At 53.7% G+C, this 16283-nt stretch overlaps 2 protein-coding genes across 4 annotated transcripts in view; one reads left to right on the top strand and one right to left on the bottom strand.

The window, feature by feature from the left end:
* The window catches only part of CHADL (chondroadherin like), a 15641-nt gene extending 14257 nt beyond the window's left edge, over positions 1–1384 (top strand). Inside the window, exon 6 of one of the 2 annotated variants that reach the window (XM_082351423.1) lies at positions 933–1384. In XM_082351423.1, coding sequence (XP_082207549.1) covers positions 933–953 — 21 coding nt within the window. In that variant the 3' untranslated portion in view covers positions 954–1384. Of the gene's footprint in view, positions 1–353; positions 463–932 lie in introns of those variants that run through there. The other variant, XM_082351422.1, reaches the window with a different exon arrangement.
* The window catches only part of L3MBTL2 (L3MBTL histone methyl-lysine binding protein 2), an 18050-nt gene extending 1767 nt beyond the window's left edge, over positions 1–16283 (bottom strand). The window contains exons 1-16 of one of the 2 annotated variants that reach the window (XM_082351425.1): positions 16139–16283; positions 13657–13891; positions 12231–12364; positions 10815–10938; positions 9949–10028; positions 8278–8395; positions 7623–7880; positions 7373–7461; positions 4444–4675; positions 4000–4076; positions 3708–3812; positions 2926–3073; positions 2441–2523; positions 1961–2195; positions 1401–1466; positions 427–543 (exon numbers count right to left, since the gene is read on the bottom strand). In XM_082351425.1, the coding sequence (XP_082207551.1) occupies positions 427–543; positions 1401–1466; positions 1961–2195; positions 2441–2523; positions 2926–3073; positions 3708–3812; positions 4000–4076; positions 4444–4675; positions 7373–7461; positions 7623–7880; positions 8278–8395; positions 9949–10028; positions 10815–10938; positions 12231–12364; positions 13657–13891; positions 16139–16162 (2125 nt within the window). In that variant the 5' untranslated portion in view covers positions 16163–16283. The remainder of the gene's footprint in view (positions 1–426; positions 544–1400; positions 1467–1960; positions 2196–2440; positions 2524–2925; positions 3074–3707; positions 3813–3999; positions 4077–4443; positions 4676–7372; positions 7462–7622; positions 7881–8277; positions 8396–9948; positions 10029–10814; positions 10939–12230; positions 12365–13656; positions 13892–16138) is intronic. The other variant, XM_082351426.1, reaches the window with a different exon arrangement.

Below are 16283 nucleotides of genomic sequence, written 5' to 3'. Positions count from 1 at the left end.
AGGGAAAAGAGAGTGTGCATGTAACTCCGGGAAGGGCGCGGGCTCAGGGTCTGGGGAAGAAATCAGGCTTCCTATGGACAGGCCCTCAGGACATGGCAAGGGGAGCCCCTTCCCCCTCTGCGGGGGCAGGCAGCACAGAAGGCCTAGGGTCCCGTCACCCCAGCCGGGCAGGCTGGCCACCCTGCCAAGCACATGAGCTGGGGGCGGAGGTGGAGAGGGCCGTGCGAGACGCTTGGCTCCATTCAGAGCTGGGGGTGGGTGTCTGGGAAGCCCTCCAGGCCCGGTGGTCTGAGAAGGGTTGCTTGGTGCCCAGAAACTTCCCTTCAAACTTGACTCTACTCTTCTGTGCCCAGGTGGGGAAGGAGGGGGTCGGCCTCTGAGCACCGGAGCCGCCCCCAACCTCGACCCCGCGTGGGAGGCTCTTACTCTCATCAGGAACGGGCTCCGACGAGATCTTCTCTGCCGCCTGCAGGTCGTCCTCCAGCAGGGGCTTCTTGGACCCCTGTCTGAGGGGCCGGGTCTTGGTTGGTGGTATTCTTTTTCCTTTGAATAAACACAGAATTAAATCCGGGATAGGGATGCATCCACGTGACGCACGAAGGCTGGGTCTTGCCCAGTGGTCAGGCAGCGCAGTAGAGGGGAAAGTGCCAGTTTGGGGGGACAGAGGCCCAAACTCTGACCTCAGCCCTCGGGGCTGTGTGCCTGAGGCTCAGAGGCTGTCTCCAGTAAGGGATTAATACCCACCTCCCCCCACTCGCCGCCGTGGTTGTTAAGCTTCCCTTTTCTGATCCTCGCTTTCTTCATGTCTAAGGTGTGATTCCCAGCCCTACACTTCGAACGGCACAGGGTCCTGCCGCTTGGTCACCTCCACACCCTCACAGCATCTTAATCCTGCCTGGGGACCACATCTGTTTCCTCTCTGTCCCCTTCAGGACATCCTCTTCTCTGCGTGATACCACGTCAGGGAGCCCACCTCACCGCGCTGGCCTGCAGCTCAGCTTGGGGCCTGCTGAGAACGGCCTGTCGGTGGAGAGGTCCCCAAGCTCGGTGGCCGCCCTTGCTCCCACTCCCTGGGGGTCATGAGGCAACTACGACAGCCTCAGGGAGCAGCTTCCATCCGTCTCCTTTCGTACCTCTTACTTTCAAACATGGCCTCTACACATGGCCTCCCTCCACCCCAAATACAGTCTCTTGTCTCTTTTCCTCGGTATCCTGACCATTGCCAGAGATGAAAGACTTATGCTCCGGGTCCCTGAAGACACAGGGTGATGGATGGGCCCGTGGGGCAAGGGGTGGAGAGGGCGGGACCATGAAGAGCGCGACTTAGGTGGCGACGCCCCACCTCCGCTCCCAGGGACACAGGCTCAGCTGACCCCAGGCAGCTTTAGAGCATCACTTACTTTTCTTCCCAAACTGTTTCTTTTTCTTCTTTGTGGCCTCTTTGGCTTTCAGAGGCGTGGTGGGCTCTGTTGTTGAAAGTATGGACAAGAGGTGAGGAGAGAGTTCTGAGAGGACACAGGCTGTAGGCACACCCCAAGACGCCTGTCCGCCCCTCACTGGCCTCCCTGACACGGGGGACGCCCCCAGAAGGAAAGCCAGAGCTGGGCAATGAGAACGGGGAGGGGGCTGCGGAGAGGGACGGGACAACAGCTGTCCCTTCTTCCCACCCTCATCACCAGGGCTCTCGGAGGGACCTAGGGAGTTTACCTGGGTGCACAAGGGCACGCGCATATGACAGAGTGGGCAAGGTCAAGGAAGGAGCTCTGCAGGCCAGAGGGAGAGGGAGACAGAGCAGTCAGGGCAGGGAGGGGAGACAAGGGCCACTCTTTTCTTAGAAGTGGTCCAGGAGATTCTCGATCTCGTGCCAAAGAACAAGGTGGGCGTGGGGCAGGGGCATGGCTGGCAGGAAGGAAGAAGAAAAGGGAAGTCGAGAGCCCCGTAGGGCCGCGAGAGCCCAGACCTGTGGCGACGGGCGGCTGCAGCTGGTAGCCGGTGAGCTCGCACCAGCCGACGGGGTAGATGTCCGGGGACTCGCAGTCCACCCACTGGTCGTACTCGCTGTCCCAGCCATCGAAGTGGATGCTGAGGAGGCGGTGCACCACCCGCTTCACCGTGGCCACACAGATGAGCCGGGGCTCCATGAGGTCCACGGCCTCCAGCTTCATGCCCACCTTGAAACCATGGTTGGGGCAGTCCTGGGGGAGGGAGCAGGGCTGAGCATGCCTGCGGGGGGGGGTTCCTCTGACCCGTGATCCCACTGCATTTTGTTCCCAGGCACTGGCCCTTTTGGGAAAGGGACCGGCTGAACCGTTCAGCACAGCGCCCACGTCAGAGTTTGGGACTTCTCCCCTGAAGTGGCGGACCGTAGTAGCAAAGACTCAAGAAAAGAGAAGGGGTTGGGATTGCCACCGCTGGCAGTGGGCAGGGTTGGTCTCCTCACCATGTTAAAGAGTCTTGATGGAGCTGCTTTCGCCTTGGTCTTCTCCAAGTAGGTCTCCCAGTTGAAAGTGTGAGCCTCATACCCTGCAGGAGTGGCAAGTGTAGATGAGGAGGGGGGAAGGGAAGCGGGAGGGAGTTCCGGACGGTCTCCCAGCGCCAAAGGGGCGCCTGCAGCTCAGTCAGGACCCCCCCGGAGTCTCCCCAGCAGCCTTCTTCCCTCCTCCCCAGGCTGGTACCTGCTCTAGGACCATGGTCCTGTTGCACAAGTTGTTCACTGACCAAAGGGACAAGTGGGAGCTCTGCTCACCGAGCTACATACCGGCCATGGGGCCGAGCCAGCCCAGAGTAAGGGCTAGTGGGTGACCCTGGGTAGCTCTGTCACCTCTCCAATCCACTCACAGACTTCAAACTCCAGGGGTCTGGCTTGGCCAGGAACTTGGGCCAGTGGCCTCACCCTGCTCCTCCCAACTGTAAGGCTAGTCTTGCCTTTTGGGGGTGTGAGCTCAATGTCATTCTTCTGGCAGAAGGTGGCTGGGAAGATGGCGTGGGAAGAGGCATGGTAACAGAACCAGTCTGAGCCATCTGTGGAGGGCCCCCCGTCCACACAGATCATCAGGTAGCCATCCAGGAGGACCTAGCAGGTGGAGGGGAGGAGGGCAGACAGAATATGGTATCCTGAACTGCACCCCCATCCCAGGGTGAGGTGATACGATGGGGATGCAAGGTGGATGGATCCGACCAGAGCCGGTTCTCAGCCTTCCCCGAGCTGCTTCAGAGCACTCAGCACTGGTGTAATCCACACTCGTGAGATCATTTAGCCTCCTCACTAGATAGCAAATGCTGTGCCAGCAGGAACTGCATCTGTCTTCTTGTCAGTGTGTTCTCAGTGAACACATGGGCCCAGCCTGGAGATCTGCCGGATGGATAAATCAGCATAACTCCCTGGAGTGCCAAAGGGTGGCTGTTTGCTCTTCAGGCTACAGCAATAACAGAGGTTTTCAGTGAAGTCAGCCTGGCTATGGCTTGGCTAGGCCAGCACTCAAAGGAGATGGCATGTGGCAGCAGGAAGGCCTACACCTGACCCAGGACAGGCTCAGGCCAGGTGTTCAGTAAGCACCTGTCCAACGCACCTCTGACCCTGACACAAAAGCAGATTCTGACTCTGACACGAAAGCAGGTAGCCCAGGAACAGCCAGAACTGGGAAGCTCTGCCACCTCCATGCCTGCAGAAAGCCATACTGGAGGCTGGAGGGCTCCCCCAGGCTCACCTTGCAGATGGTTGCCACGCAGATGTTGCCCAGATTCAGGGGGTCAATGGCTTCCAGTTTCATCCCTTCCTCAAACCAACCGCCTTCCGTGTAGACAGCTCGAACCTTAAAGGAATGGGGCACTTGGGGAATCTCCGGGCTGGCCCAGGGGAAGATGGGAAAGCAGGCCTCATCTGCCATCAGCCTGGGAAGGAAGCGGGGAGGGAAAGGGACATCCCAGGGAAGAGCTGGGGTCCGCAGGCCTGGAGTGGACCTGTGGCCAAGGGGACAGTGCCCAAGGGCTGTGCCTCACCTTCTTGAACAGATAAGGAACAGCATCACAGTAGATCTTCCGGAAAGTGGGATGGTGGGCCATGTCGCTGCGCCTCTCTTTTAGGGAAATGGCAGAGGGAGGAAGGGAGAAAAGGAAGTTGAAGCTGCTAACAGGGCCATCTCCACGCCTCCCCCAGAAATGTGCCCCCTAGACCAGAAGCTCTCTGTAGGAACTATTCAGCCCTTAGGACCCAGACTCTTCCCACATCACATGGAAAGGATGTGGCCTGTAGCCTCTAGTTCCAAACCAATTTTTAACACTTCAACCTGAGTATCCTCGGTCAAGGCACTCAACCTCTCGGGATACTTGGTCAAGTCCTGCCATCCACAGGGTAGAGATGATCGCCTCTACCGTGCAGCATGGTTGTGGGGTGTAGAGATGTGCCCCCCCCCAGGCCCACGCTGGCCAGGGACTTCTGCTAACCTGACAGCTTGATGCCATGGCCGACACGCCTGGACCAACCCACTGGGTGGATCAGGGGGCTCCACATGTGGCACCAGAAGTCATCATCGCTGTCGCCATCCTCGTAGAGGAGCCGCAGGCGACCCCCGATTACCGTGTCCACCACGGCCATGCGGGTCCGTGACACCTGGGACTTGTCCACCACCTCCAGCCGCATGCCCTGACGAAAGGGGTACTTCATGCTCTCCACCATCTGCAATGACATCAGAACACAGGCCTGCTGGGGTCATGTGGACCCTCCCACCCACCTTGCTGTTCTGTCCCTTAAGAGTAACCAGAGGATGGGGAAGGTGGAGGGGAAGCCCCGCAAACACTGCGCCAGGAAGCAGGGAGATGAGCCCTCCTGTCCCGCCAGGTTCAACCCTGGCTCCCAAGTCCCTAGGGTGATACTGATGACATGATTTTTACAACGTGTGCACCAAAATGCCAGTAAGTCATTATGATGGGAATTACAGATCGCTTTTCAGACTAAGGAAACAGGTGCCCCAGAGTGGTCACGTGACTTACCCAGTCACACGGGCTCGTTAGTGCCAGAGCTGGGCCGCAAATCTGGTTGTGGTGTCCAGCTTTGTGCTCTTTCAGGGATCTGCACTCTGATCACACGGGTACCCCACTCCCCTCTACCTTCTGGCCCCTACTGATGGCACACACAAGCCTTGCGTTTAGGGAACTGAGTGCCCCTTGCCTCGATACATCTAATTTCAGCTCCAGCCCCTCTGGGCTGCAGCTCTGAACGGCTCTCATAGCACCTCAGTAGTGACGCCTGCCCCTCTGACGCAGCAAAGGACAGTGACCAAGATGTCCACAAGCTGCTCTAGAGCCCTGGTGGTAAGGCCTGGGTGAGGAGACAGGAGATTCTTTGTCTGCTGTGACTTTGGTGCTGTCCTGCCGGGGGTAGAGGATGGTTACGTAAGCTCTGTAGGGCTTTTCCAGCACCAGGGCACTGCGGGCTCAGGGAGAAGCATCCCAGTCTCCACGTGATGGGGGCTGAGCAGTGCTATTCCAAATCCCACCAGGAGGGGGAGCGGCTCAAGGGTCACAAAGCAGCCACCAGGACACAGATCCTTCACCCTCAGCTCAAGGGCTGGAATATACCAGGCCCATTAAGCAGAGGGAGAGACACAGGGTGAGGCCTGGGCTGGGGTCCCTCCGGGCCGCCTCCCCGCCGCTGGCCTTTCCTGACAAGCTCCTTTCCTCTGTGCCCACCGGTGCAGCCCACGACCCGACAACGTTTTATTGCCCTCGTTTGTTTAAGGTCACGCACTGGAACTCAAGGTCTGTAAAGGCAGAAGCTAGGTTTGAGTCATTTCTATTGTACATTCTCAGCTCCAAGCACAGAACTAGGCACGGAGGTAGTGTTCAGTTGATGTTTTTTCTCGACAACGTACACACACACACCTGACCTTGGCTGATGGGCATTCAGTCGAAACATTTACGAAGCACTTACCATACTGTGGAATTGGATTACCATATAGGGATTGGATTTGGATTTGAGCTCCCTCCACAGACCCACCCCTTCTATCCTCTCCACCCCCCAATCTTCAGAGGCAGCTGCTTTTGTACGCGTGCCCTGCAGGGACTGGGCACGTGACAGCTAGTGTGTGCTTGCTGACTGTTCACGCAGAGCCCTGCTCTGCCACCCAGAATCAAGCTCTTTTTAATTTAAGCAGAGATGAGGCCACCTTGACACTCGTGGTGGCCTGCACACAGCCATCTGCCTCATCCTAACACTAGGGCCAGCTCATCTTCAGTCGCCAACCCTGTCCACTGTGCAAGGTACTATGGGAAATATAGGAGAAAAAGCTTGCAGTTTTGTGGAAAAGACTATGACAGTTAACAAAATATAGAGAGATGAATAGCAAATGAGTACTACCCAGTACAGTACGTTCAAATAAGGGAAAAACTGTTTTTGAGGTGCTTGGAACCATTACTCATTGAAGACCAGCTAAGGCCCACAGCGCCAGTGTTCTCGCCAGCCTCCGGGGCCTTGGGTGAGATGGCCCCGACTGCCCCCCCACCTGATTTTCCACGGCTGGCTTCCATGCCCGCCCACACCCTACCCATCAAGGTAGAATCCAAATGCCGTCTTCTCCACAAGCCTCCCTCAATACCTGCTCGTCCTGAGGCCACAAGACCAGTTCAGCCACATGTCACGGTGGTACCTGCCCTGCATCCCCCTGGCTCGCTGCTCTGATGCTTACCCAAGCAACATGAGAACAACACGTGTGGGCATCCGGGTCAGGGGCCCCAGAGACCCTAGATGAGGCCCAGGCACCTGTGGGAGCAAGCCGCACAACGGCAGGCTGGCATCCACAGGGGGACGAGACTGTCTTCTCTGCGTACCTTGTGACCCCTTTGGATTTTTACCACGTGTATGAGTTTTTATGTTAAAGAACTAAATAATTTTTAAAAATTAAAATGAAATGCCACACAGATGATTCTGAGGCACATCTCTGGTTCAAAATCAAGGCTATTTTATAACTTTTCATGGGTGTGACTTCATTTCCTCTGCCAGACTGGACGGTCCCAGATGGCAGGGTCCACATTCTCCATATTTCCAGTGCCTTGTATACAACAAGTACTTAATAAAATCTATTGAATGAACGCTCCTGAAAATGCTATGAGCAAAGGTTAAGGATCTAGAAGAAGAGATGGCAGACAAAGCAACATGATCGACGCGGCTGGACCAGAGTCTGAGCAGGGAGGAGGCTGCTAGGCCGGGAAGGCAGACGACACCCACCATCCATCCTTCGGAAATCTGGAGCCGCTAAGATTGCTAAGCAAGGGAGTCTTAGAAAAAATACTCCAGTGAATAGCACAAAGGACAGATCAAACGGGAGAGGGGCAGGAAGGAGCTCAGTTAGGAGACCCACAGGGCTCACTGCCAGACCTTGATATGGAAGTCCACGGGAAGCGTCCTGGAGCCCACCAACCGTTTCATGAGGTAGCCCTTCCAATCGGTGAACTTGGCATGGATGGCTGCAGAGACAGAGCAGAGCCCTGAGTACAGACTGACAACACTGCCACTGGTGGGGCACCAGAGCTGCCCCAGAGAGCAGCAGAGGGGCCTAAATAACTTATTTCTGCCTTTCCAGGCCAGCAATCACCATCTTATAAAACCGGACTCCCCCAACTCGGACCCGCCAGGGGGCCTCTGGGACAAGGCAGGACAGGAAGCAAGGAGGCAGGTGGGCTCTGTTCTGGTCTAACTGCTCCCAAGGGCCCCGCAGGAACCAGGACAGGGAACGTTCTCGTCAACTCACTCCGCGGGGGCACCAGGATCTTGCTGTTGATGGCACACCAGCCGATGGGGTGGACATCCACAGTCCCCAGGTTGCACCAGAAGTCGTGGCTGGCGTCATTTTCGAAGCCTTCATACCGGAGCAGCACCCGGTACCCTGAGAAGAAGGAGGGAGAGGTGTGCTCTTAGGCCTTCGCTCTTCTCCAGCCTAAACAGGACTTTTGCTGCCTATTTCAAGAACTCCTTCCACAACAGCCAGAGTAAAAAGAAACCCATGCCACGTACTCGGAAAGCAGTACAGCACAGTAGGGAGAATTTTCTATAGCCTGATCAACCCTGGAATGAACTTAAAAAATGGGAGTTTCCAAACTCACCAAGCTCTGTGGTCCCCGCTAAGGTAGGCAAGATAGAAGAACAGCAAGAAGGGAGGCAGAAGCTCCAGCAGGCGGGTTTTTGTGTTTGTTTTATGAAGCCGATTTCTGCTCCACCACTGCCTGTCCATCGGGAGATGCCACTGCCCAGCCCGACCCCGCCTCGGCCGGAGGAACACCCACCTGCCGCCTGGATGACCGAGGCGATCCAGTACACGCGGCTGGGGAGCACAGCATCGCTGTTGAGCACCTCCACCTTCATCCCCTTCATCACATCCTCCCACTGGTCATAGAGTGGGACCTGTAAGGGGGACAGTGAGCCACCGGGGCTGGCAGAGGAGAGCGGCTGGCTGAGGGGCCTCGCGAGAGTCTGCGTCCTTCCTCCTCCGCCCCTCAGCGCCGCCCCTCACTCCCTGTGTGTGGAAGGCCAGGCCGGGGACCAGGGATGAAGAGACGGGCAAGACGTGGGGGTGGGGCTGGGCAGAGACCCAGAGTCAGACGGTCCTGGGTGCTCAGCTCTATAGGGCCGCTCCTGGCTGTTACCCTCTCGGGCACACCATGGCTGTGCCAGCCTGCGTGACAGTCACGCCACCTAGCAGTTCCTCCCCCTCACCACGTGCCAGGCGCCATTCCCAGCACAAGTAGCACCCCTTTCAGTCGTCATTCAACCTGGGCCGTTAGGAGCACGACCCCTGGTATCGCAGCTGTCACCAGGCTGGCTGTCACAGAGCCGGCTGCCCCCCGCTGCTCTGGCCCGTCCTTTCTCCACCTCTCCTCCTCCTGGTAACACGCCCCCGACAGCACTGGACTGCTTGCGCCTGCCTCCCCAGTGTCTAATCCTTACTTTGCTGCCAGTGGCACTTTGGGTCTCCTTTGGGGAGATTCTCCTTTTTTCCTTCTCAGCCCTGGTTTCAGCCCATCAGTGTATCCCATTCCATCTCCCTGGCCGGAGGGATTGGGTTCATCACAGAACCCAGAAGCAGTTATACTGCTCAGGCACGTTCAGGTGGGCTTTTTACAGAGCATATCGAGGCAGATATATTAGTGCAAGTATGATGCAACTCCCCGCAATGAAATGCCTGAACTGCTAGAGAATTCAGGGCAACAAAGAGCTCCCCCCACTGGGAAAGACGCGCACCTTCACTAGCAACCAGACAGGAGAGGAGGAGTTAAGCTGCATGGAGGGCCAACCTTTCCCTGATCAGCGCCCTCCCCAGAGTTTAGTAGCAGCTCAGAAATTAGAGGCTAGGAAGTGGGTTTAAAGAGGCCTCCTCCCGGATTTCCTGGGTTTAGGAAATTGGCTTGAAAGACAAGAGCGCTCCCTCGGTTTCTCTCTGCACCTGCAGGAGACCACCGCTCAGGCCTGCCTGCTAAGTTCTTCCGCTCCAAGCCCAGCCCTCCAGGTCTCAGCCTTTGCTGTTTCTCAGTGACAGGGAGTCGGGGAGCCTTTAGCAGAAGGGGCTCCAGGAGGCATCCACATTGGCCTCCCGGGAACCAAGGGGCCCAGGGCAGTTCACAGCACCAAGCTTTCAACGGGAAAGCACTAAAAATGGGAGAAAAGGAGAAAGAGATTCTCAAAGTTTGCTTTTGGATATCAAAGCACAAAGTGCCATTATGTAAATAAGCGAAGTGGGGAACCTCAGAGGGGCTAGAAGCTCTCATTGAGGGTCTGTGGGAGGACTTTCTGAAAAGAAGTGGACAGAAAGGTAAGCTGGAGGGAGCGGCAAAGCTGGGCTTCGAGCACCCAGACCTCACCCTGTTCTCTCCCGGTGCTGACGCTGTGAGGCAGGTGGGTGAGACGGTGGCAGCACTCAGGACCCCTGCCCTCCCTCCCCTCATCCCCAGGGCACTCACGTGTTTAAAGCAGCTGACAGGAGCAGCCTTGTAACTGTGATCCTTCAGGAACTTGCCCCAGTCGAAACCCAAGACCAGCGCTGCGGGGCAAAGAGGGAGAGGGTTAAAGGGTCGAAGCTGGGCGCTCCGGCAGCAGCCATTCCAGGACCCTGGGCCTGAGGGGCAGGGGCAGCAGGTCCCTTCCTCACCCCATACCTGCCCCAGCAGCAGCCATCAGGACGGCGGAGGGCCTTATCCAAAGGCTGCCAGAGTCTCAGGAGTAGAGGAAACACTCAGAGGAAAATGTCTCGTCTTCCTTCCCCAGAGAAAGACGGAAATTCAAAGACCCTTGGGCTTAAATTCCTCAGACCGCCCCCAACCTCTCATTGGCCACAGCCAATCTAAATGGGTGGGAGGTGCACACACCTAGGCCCCTCCGACCCTTGAGGCTGGGAGCTCAGTATAGGTCAGAAACTCAGACCATGTAGCGCAGTCGCTTCATGCCTACATTTGCTCAGAAATAGCTACACGAGCTCAGAAAGAGAGAAAGGTTCCTCCCTTATCCCATCACCCTTCTTCAAACAAGATCTGGGTCTCCACTGCCCCAGGGAAACAGAAGCCAGAGAGCTAAAGGCAATGCAAAACAAAAGAAGCTAATCCTCGGCTTTTAAATTATCAAGAGTAGGGGTCCTGGCAATTTAAGAGTGATTGAGGGATCTTCTGGGGGTAATTTCACAATTACCAGGTGAGGAAGATACAATCCAAAGCAAGCCTGGGCCGGCACTTTCTAGCTGGCCACCTTTTCCAATCCTCGCTCCTTGGGGGGCCACCCCAGTCCTGGCACTGCACCCAACCTGCTTCCTGAGCACCAGTCCCTGCAGTCTTACCGTCCTGCCCTGTTGGTGTCCCATCTGCGAGTTGTCCTGTCCCTTGGGAATGGAGGAAGGCTCCAATTTTGGCAGACCAGGCAGCTTTGTGCAGGACTTTGGCCTTCTTGGTAGGTGGTTTTCCCTGGAGGGAGGAGACAGTGTGTAGCCTAAAGGCTAAGAACAAGGCTCTGGATTTGGACAGGTTTAAATCAGGCATCGGTCCAGTTAACCTCTTTGGCACTTCAGTTTCTTCATTTGTAAATCAAGATGATAACAATGATAATGCTTAGCTCAGAGGGGAGTTGCAAGGATGGGGGTTGCCGTATTGTGCCCACACTCAGTAAGCACTTAGCTATTGTTCAGCTGGAGAGGGGCGGGGGATTGGCAGAGCCACAGGCAGGGAGGGGCACATTTTCTATCTTTTAAGCCCCGCTTCTGCCAGGAACCTCTTCTTGGTGTCGTCAACTCTCAGCCATCTCCTTCCTTTGGTGCTCCTACAAATTTATGGCAGAGAATGGGCTTCAAAGGGCTTGTGAACTGAACCATGGACTCTCTCTAGAACATACATGAATGTTCTAGAGAGAGTCCATAGCTTGTCGGGTGCTCAAAGGCATCCTCCCCCAAAGTGAAAGGCCACTGATCTGGTCTGTAATTTGTAACTTAAGTACTGATCAGAAAGGCCCAGAGAATTTATTAAAGAGATCAGTGAAATAGAAATGTGGGTTGAGGGAGTTCCCTGGCAGTCTAGTGGTTAGGATTTGGCGCTTTCACTGGTTCAGTCTCTGGTCGGGGAACTGAGACCTTGCAAGCTGTGAGGCGTGGCCAAAATTTTTTTTTTAAATTTGGGTTTAAATTCCACACAGACCTGGGGCCAAACCCTGGCTCTTCAATTTTATTTGTGTACCTCTGAGTAAGTTAGTAAAAATTTTTGAGTCTTTAAAATTGGAATCTTTAAAAATTCATTTTTTAGGGGTCACTGGTTGGACTGAGAGTGCCAAGCCCATAGCAAGTATCCCCAAACTATAGTTATAAACAATACCATTATTAGCTCACTGAGAAGGACTTTTCTATGCCTTGACTAAAATCTGCAAAATAAGGGAAATAACAGTAACTATCTCACAAAGCGAGAGACAAAGTGTATGAGGCACTAAGCAGAAGAGCTGGCACTGCGACCCCCATAAACATCAGGCTTCACAGGACAATCACCTGGGGAGCTCGTTAAAGGCCCTGTGTCCAGGCTACACTCGGCCCCAATTAAATCAGAATCTTTGGGAGTAAGACCCAAGCATCAATATTTTTTAAGGTTTGCAGGTGACCCCAACGTGCAGTCAAGTTTGAGAACCGGTGCTGTGAAAACACAAGGCCAGTCTGCTGACTGTTCCTGTCTCAGCACCCAGGGCCCCAGGAAGGGTCTTCCAATTGATGGCCTCTCACCTGTAATCTAGCCAAGATACTGGCTTTCTTGGAGTTGGAGGAGTAGCTCCTAGAACAGGAGACGCTGCAGAATCTCTTGGTCTTGGAGAAGAAGGCTTCCCTTGTACCCACGATACCACACATCTCACAGACAGCTGGGAAGAGAACTTAGCACATGACTCCCTTGATCATCACCCCAAATCAAACAAAATGATGGGCCCTTCAAAACCTGGGGCACTGCATTCATCAGGTGAGTCCCAGGCCCCCTAAGGCTGACAGAACTGGGATAGAAGGAGGCGGTTTTGGCGTGTACCCCTGAAGCTCCTCAGCACCCCTTGGCTGTATGTGTCAACGGTGGGGCTACGGAAAACCCACGCGGATGACTGGGGAAGCAGGTGAGTGTTGGAAAGTTTGCAAAGAGGAAAATGAGAAGAAAAAAACGTACCCATATCATTTAACTTCTGTGGGCCTATTTTTTTCTCATCTATAAAGAGACTGAACTAGATCAATGTTTCATCCCTGATATCACATCAGTCACTTGAGGAGCGTTTAAAAATGCCCAAGCCTGATTCTAATTAACTGGTCTGTGGTGGGACACAGGCATCTGTGGTTCGTTAAAAGCTCCCCAGGTGATCCTAATGTGCAGCCAGGTGATAGCACCCCTGGGCTGGATGGTCTCTAATAGCTCGTTCCAGTTCTAAAGTTCTAAGATTCTAAGAGAATGGCTGGAAGAAGATAGAAGGGAGAAAGATAAAAGAAAGGGGAGAAAGGAAGAGAAGACAGGATGAATGGAAAGGAAACAAGTGGCAAAGAGTATTAGATTCTCCTGTTCTAAAGAGTAAAGGGACCAGGGGACAGAAATGTCATCACAGACCATCTAGCCTCCCCATTTTCACAGGCAGTCCCCACACTGGAGGCCCTGACACAGGGGTCCAGGAGCTGTGTAAGCATCACATCTCTGAAGCCAACTGGCTTCCAGATGATTCAGAGGAATTCTCATCTGCCTACCCCTACCCTAACCCTCTAATCCGGAGGTCACTTTATTCTGTATTTTCCCCCCTCTCACTTCCAACCCACAAGCTATTTCTTGTCCCTTCCCAGATAGTAACCAGATGACTTTAGGTGTCCTATATTCTCAATATGTAGAGAACAGGACAAACGCAAAAGAAGCACCATGTTAATGACTGGCATCTAATATGTGCTGAATAAATATTAATTATAAGAAAGAATGAAATCACAATTTGAAATCAGACTGCAGCAGAGGAAATGACCCTTGGGGATACTTGGGGTGCCTCTGCTCTCTCCCAGGGCCTTAGACATCTGACCCCTTAGACATCAGATCAAAGAGCCCTTCACACCTGGACAGCTCTGCCCACCTGGCCTATATCCCCCTCTTCCTCCACAGCCTCTGAAACCTCCCCCTCTTCAGGGGACACTTTGAAGGCACCTGGCTCAGAACCACTGCCATCCAAGGAGCGGGGAGTCCCAGGGCTAAGCAAATGCAAGGGGGAGGTGGGCAGCTCCCCCGCTTCCCGATCCTCATTTTCTGCTTCACTTGACTCCTCGAGATAGGAGCTGCTCTCACTGCCCACACTGCTGTTATAACTCCGGAAACTGTCGTAGCCACCAAAGAGCTCCAAATCATCGTCTTCCTCTTCCTCCTCCATTGGTTCTGAAGTCTCCTAGTGACACAAAAGTAGGCAGAAGGAATTATGGTTGGCTTAGTGTATGGGAAGGGAAGCTGCAGATCTGCTGTCAACTCCCTTTCCAGTTCTTGGTCAAGTCAACACTTTTGGGCCAAGTGGCAGGCAGAATCAAACACCCCTTTTGCAAACACCAGGATCATTACTCTTGTTTATACATTTCTCAACTGCAAATCAGAAGAATACCTAAGGGGCTTCCCTGGCAGCGCAGTGGTTAAGAATCCGCCTGCCAATGAAGGGGACATGGGTTCGAGCCCTAGTCCAGGAAGATCCCACATGCCGCAGAGCAACTAACCCCGTGCACCACAACTACTGAGCCTGCGCTCTACAGCCCGCAAGCCACAACTACTGAACCCACGTGCCACAACTACTGAAGCCCTTGCGCCTAGAGCCCATGCTCCACAACAAGAGAAGCCACCACAATGAGAAGACTGGGCACCACAACAAAGAGTAGCTCCCGCTCGCCGCAACTAGAGAAAGCCAGCGCGCAGCAGTGAAGACCCAATGAAACCAAAAAAAAAAAAAAAAAAAAAGAATAAGAATACCTTAGCAAGACAGAAAACATGTATTAGGAATTCACCAAGGTCCCTCTGTGGAATTTATAAGTGATGACATTTTACCATAATTCAAACAGAATACACTGATGTGAAAATATCCTAAGCAAAGTGCCTCATGAAGACTTTCTGGGGAAGATGTATTTTAGAAACTCATTCTTCCCCCTTCAGCATATGTACACCAAAGTAATTTCAACTCAAAAACAACTTAAGTCAGACAAAAGTTAATTTGGGGCTCAGACTGCCCTAAAGAGGATTTCGGAGGCAAATGACATGCTAGCTATAGCACTGTGGTATATACAATAGCTTTGGACTCAGCTCTGATCCTAACTAGCTGTGGGTCCTTGGGCAGGTCATTTAACCTCTCTGGGTCTCAATTTTCTCATCTATAAAACAAGAAAAATATTTGGCTCCAGGATGTGGAATGTAAATGAGATACTGTATATAAATCTACCTGGCATGTTGTAGAAAAGGTGTGAAGAATTTGGGCTCTAGGCCAGGGTTCCAATACCATCCCTACTGCTTACTAGTTACTACCATCCCTACCGTATGACCTGCAGCAGGTCAATCTCAATGCCTCAATTTCCGCACCTGTAAATGAGGACAATTCCACCTATTTCATAGGCTTTGGGGGAGGAGTAAGGGTTAATACGGGCAAGGCACTCAGAACAGTGACCTGCACACAGCATGTGCTCAATAAATGTTGGCGATTATTACTGGTTAAAAGCATGGGCTCTCAAACCAGGTACGCCTGAGTTTGAATCCAGGATCTTCCACTTATTACCTGTGTGATTTTGTGCAAGATATTTAACCTTACTGCTCCTGGTTTCTCCATCAGTACAATGGAGATAATAACAAGCCCTCTTTAGAGGACTGCTGTGAATGCTGCTATGACATGCAAAGCCTAGTTCCATTTCCAGCAGTTAGTGACAGCTCTAAAACTGCGAGCTGTCATTCTTACTCTCCACTGTATGATTATTTTCCTTTACCCTTATAGAGTTTTTGAGCGATTCCACTTTATATTTACAACTATACATGCAAATGTGCTAGAAAGGAAATTCAAATATAAGGTGACCAGAAGCCAAATGATTAAAGGATGCGTGGGTTATAGGCGGTGGTAGAGTGGAAAAAGCAAACCTGGTAGAGTTTTGGAACTTGACGGACTTAGTGCCCATCTCCTTCACTTTACAGCCCTGTGACCCTCCTGGGGAGTCGCACCACCCCTCCAAGCCTCAGCTACCTGAACCACGAAAACGAGACACTGGGCTGTTGAGTATATTGGGAGATAACGCACGTGAACGCTCCGGACACGGAGAGTTTATTAAACTTTAATCATCCCTTACTTCCCACCAGGATGTGACAGGCCTCATAGTCCCTAAAGAACACCACCATGAGACAAGGAGGAGAAGAAAGATTCAGGAGCTCCCAGATTCTGAACCCGATTCCCCTTCCCCAGGCCAGGGAGGCTGTTCCTCCCTCAACTACTCGGCCCCAGCAGAACCGGAGCAAAAAGAAACGCCAATCGCCTCCGGCCCTGCTCAGCGTAACTACCTGTTTATCCATCCTTCCACCCTCCACCCTCCAGGCGTCGCTCAAAGGCCTAAAGAAGGGCCCACCGAGCGGGGCTCTCGGGGTTCCCTTTCCCAGTCACGAGAAGTCCTCTCCCTCTCACCTCGACGCCCCGGGGCTTCTCCATGAGACTTAACACACTTTCTTCAACCGTCACCAGGTGCGGGAAGCCATATTGGCCTCGCTGCTCTCTCCGAGAGCACTCATTGGCCGCCTCCCAGAGCCGCGGGCCAATCACGCTGCAGGAA

The sequence above is a fragment of the Balaenoptera borealis genome (assembly GCF_965194805.1).
Source record: "Balaenoptera borealis genome assembly, chromosome: 13".
In the NCBI taxonomy this organism is placed as follows: Eukaryota; Metazoa; Chordata; class Mammalia; order Artiodactyla; family Balaenopteridae; genus Balaenoptera; species Balaenoptera borealis.
The sequence above is the reverse complement of the archived record's forward strand: the minus strand, read 5'-3'. Positions and strand labels throughout refer to the sequence as shown.